Below are 391 nucleotides of genomic sequence, written 5' to 3'. Positions count from 1 at the left end.
CTGCGTTCTTTAACCCCAACAATCTTCGACATTAAAGCAGGCAAAACTTACGGCAGTCGAAAAGGCCCTTTGATACCAACGCCTTCGAAGGAAACTAGCGGCTCTCGAAACCGATTCACCTTGAAATAAATCCAGCTTGAAAACAATCCTCTTTGAAACCAGCGCCCTTCGATACTAATCCACTTCGATACTAATCCACTTCGAAACTAATCCCTTTCTCTTCTTCCTCCCCAGATCGAGCACTGCTACTACCACGGCACCGTCAAGGACTACTCCGGTGCCATCGCGGCCTTCAGAACATGCAACGGACTGGCCGGCATCATTCAGCTGGGCAACGAGACCCTGATCGTCTCCCCCATGGCTGGAGGCGAGAAGCTGGTGAGTACCGGTG

At 51.4% G+C, this 391-nt stretch overlaps 1 protein-coding gene across 1 annotated transcript in view; it reads left to right on the top strand.

Moving 5' to 3' along the window:
- The window catches only part of LOC119581870 (disintegrin and metalloproteinase domain-containing protein 11-like), a gene marked incomplete at its 5' end in the record, with an annotated part of 193,377 nt that overhangs the window by 108,647 nt on the left and 84,339 nt on the right, over positions 1-391 (top strand). The window contains 1 exon segment of the mRNA XM_037930027.1: positions 235-378. Within this exon segment, the coding sequence (XP_037785955.1) occupies positions 235-378 (144 nt within the window).

Source organism: Penaeus monodon, chromosome 15, assembly GCF_015228065.2.
Source record: "Penaeus monodon isolate SGIC_2016 chromosome 15, NSTDA_Pmon_1, whole genome shotgun sequence".
NCBI classification, from domain to species: Eukaryota; Metazoa; Arthropoda; class Malacostraca; order Decapoda; family Penaeidae; genus Penaeus; species Penaeus monodon.
Note: the sequence above shows the minus strand (reverse complement) of the source record. Positions and strands in the feature narration are given on the sequence as shown.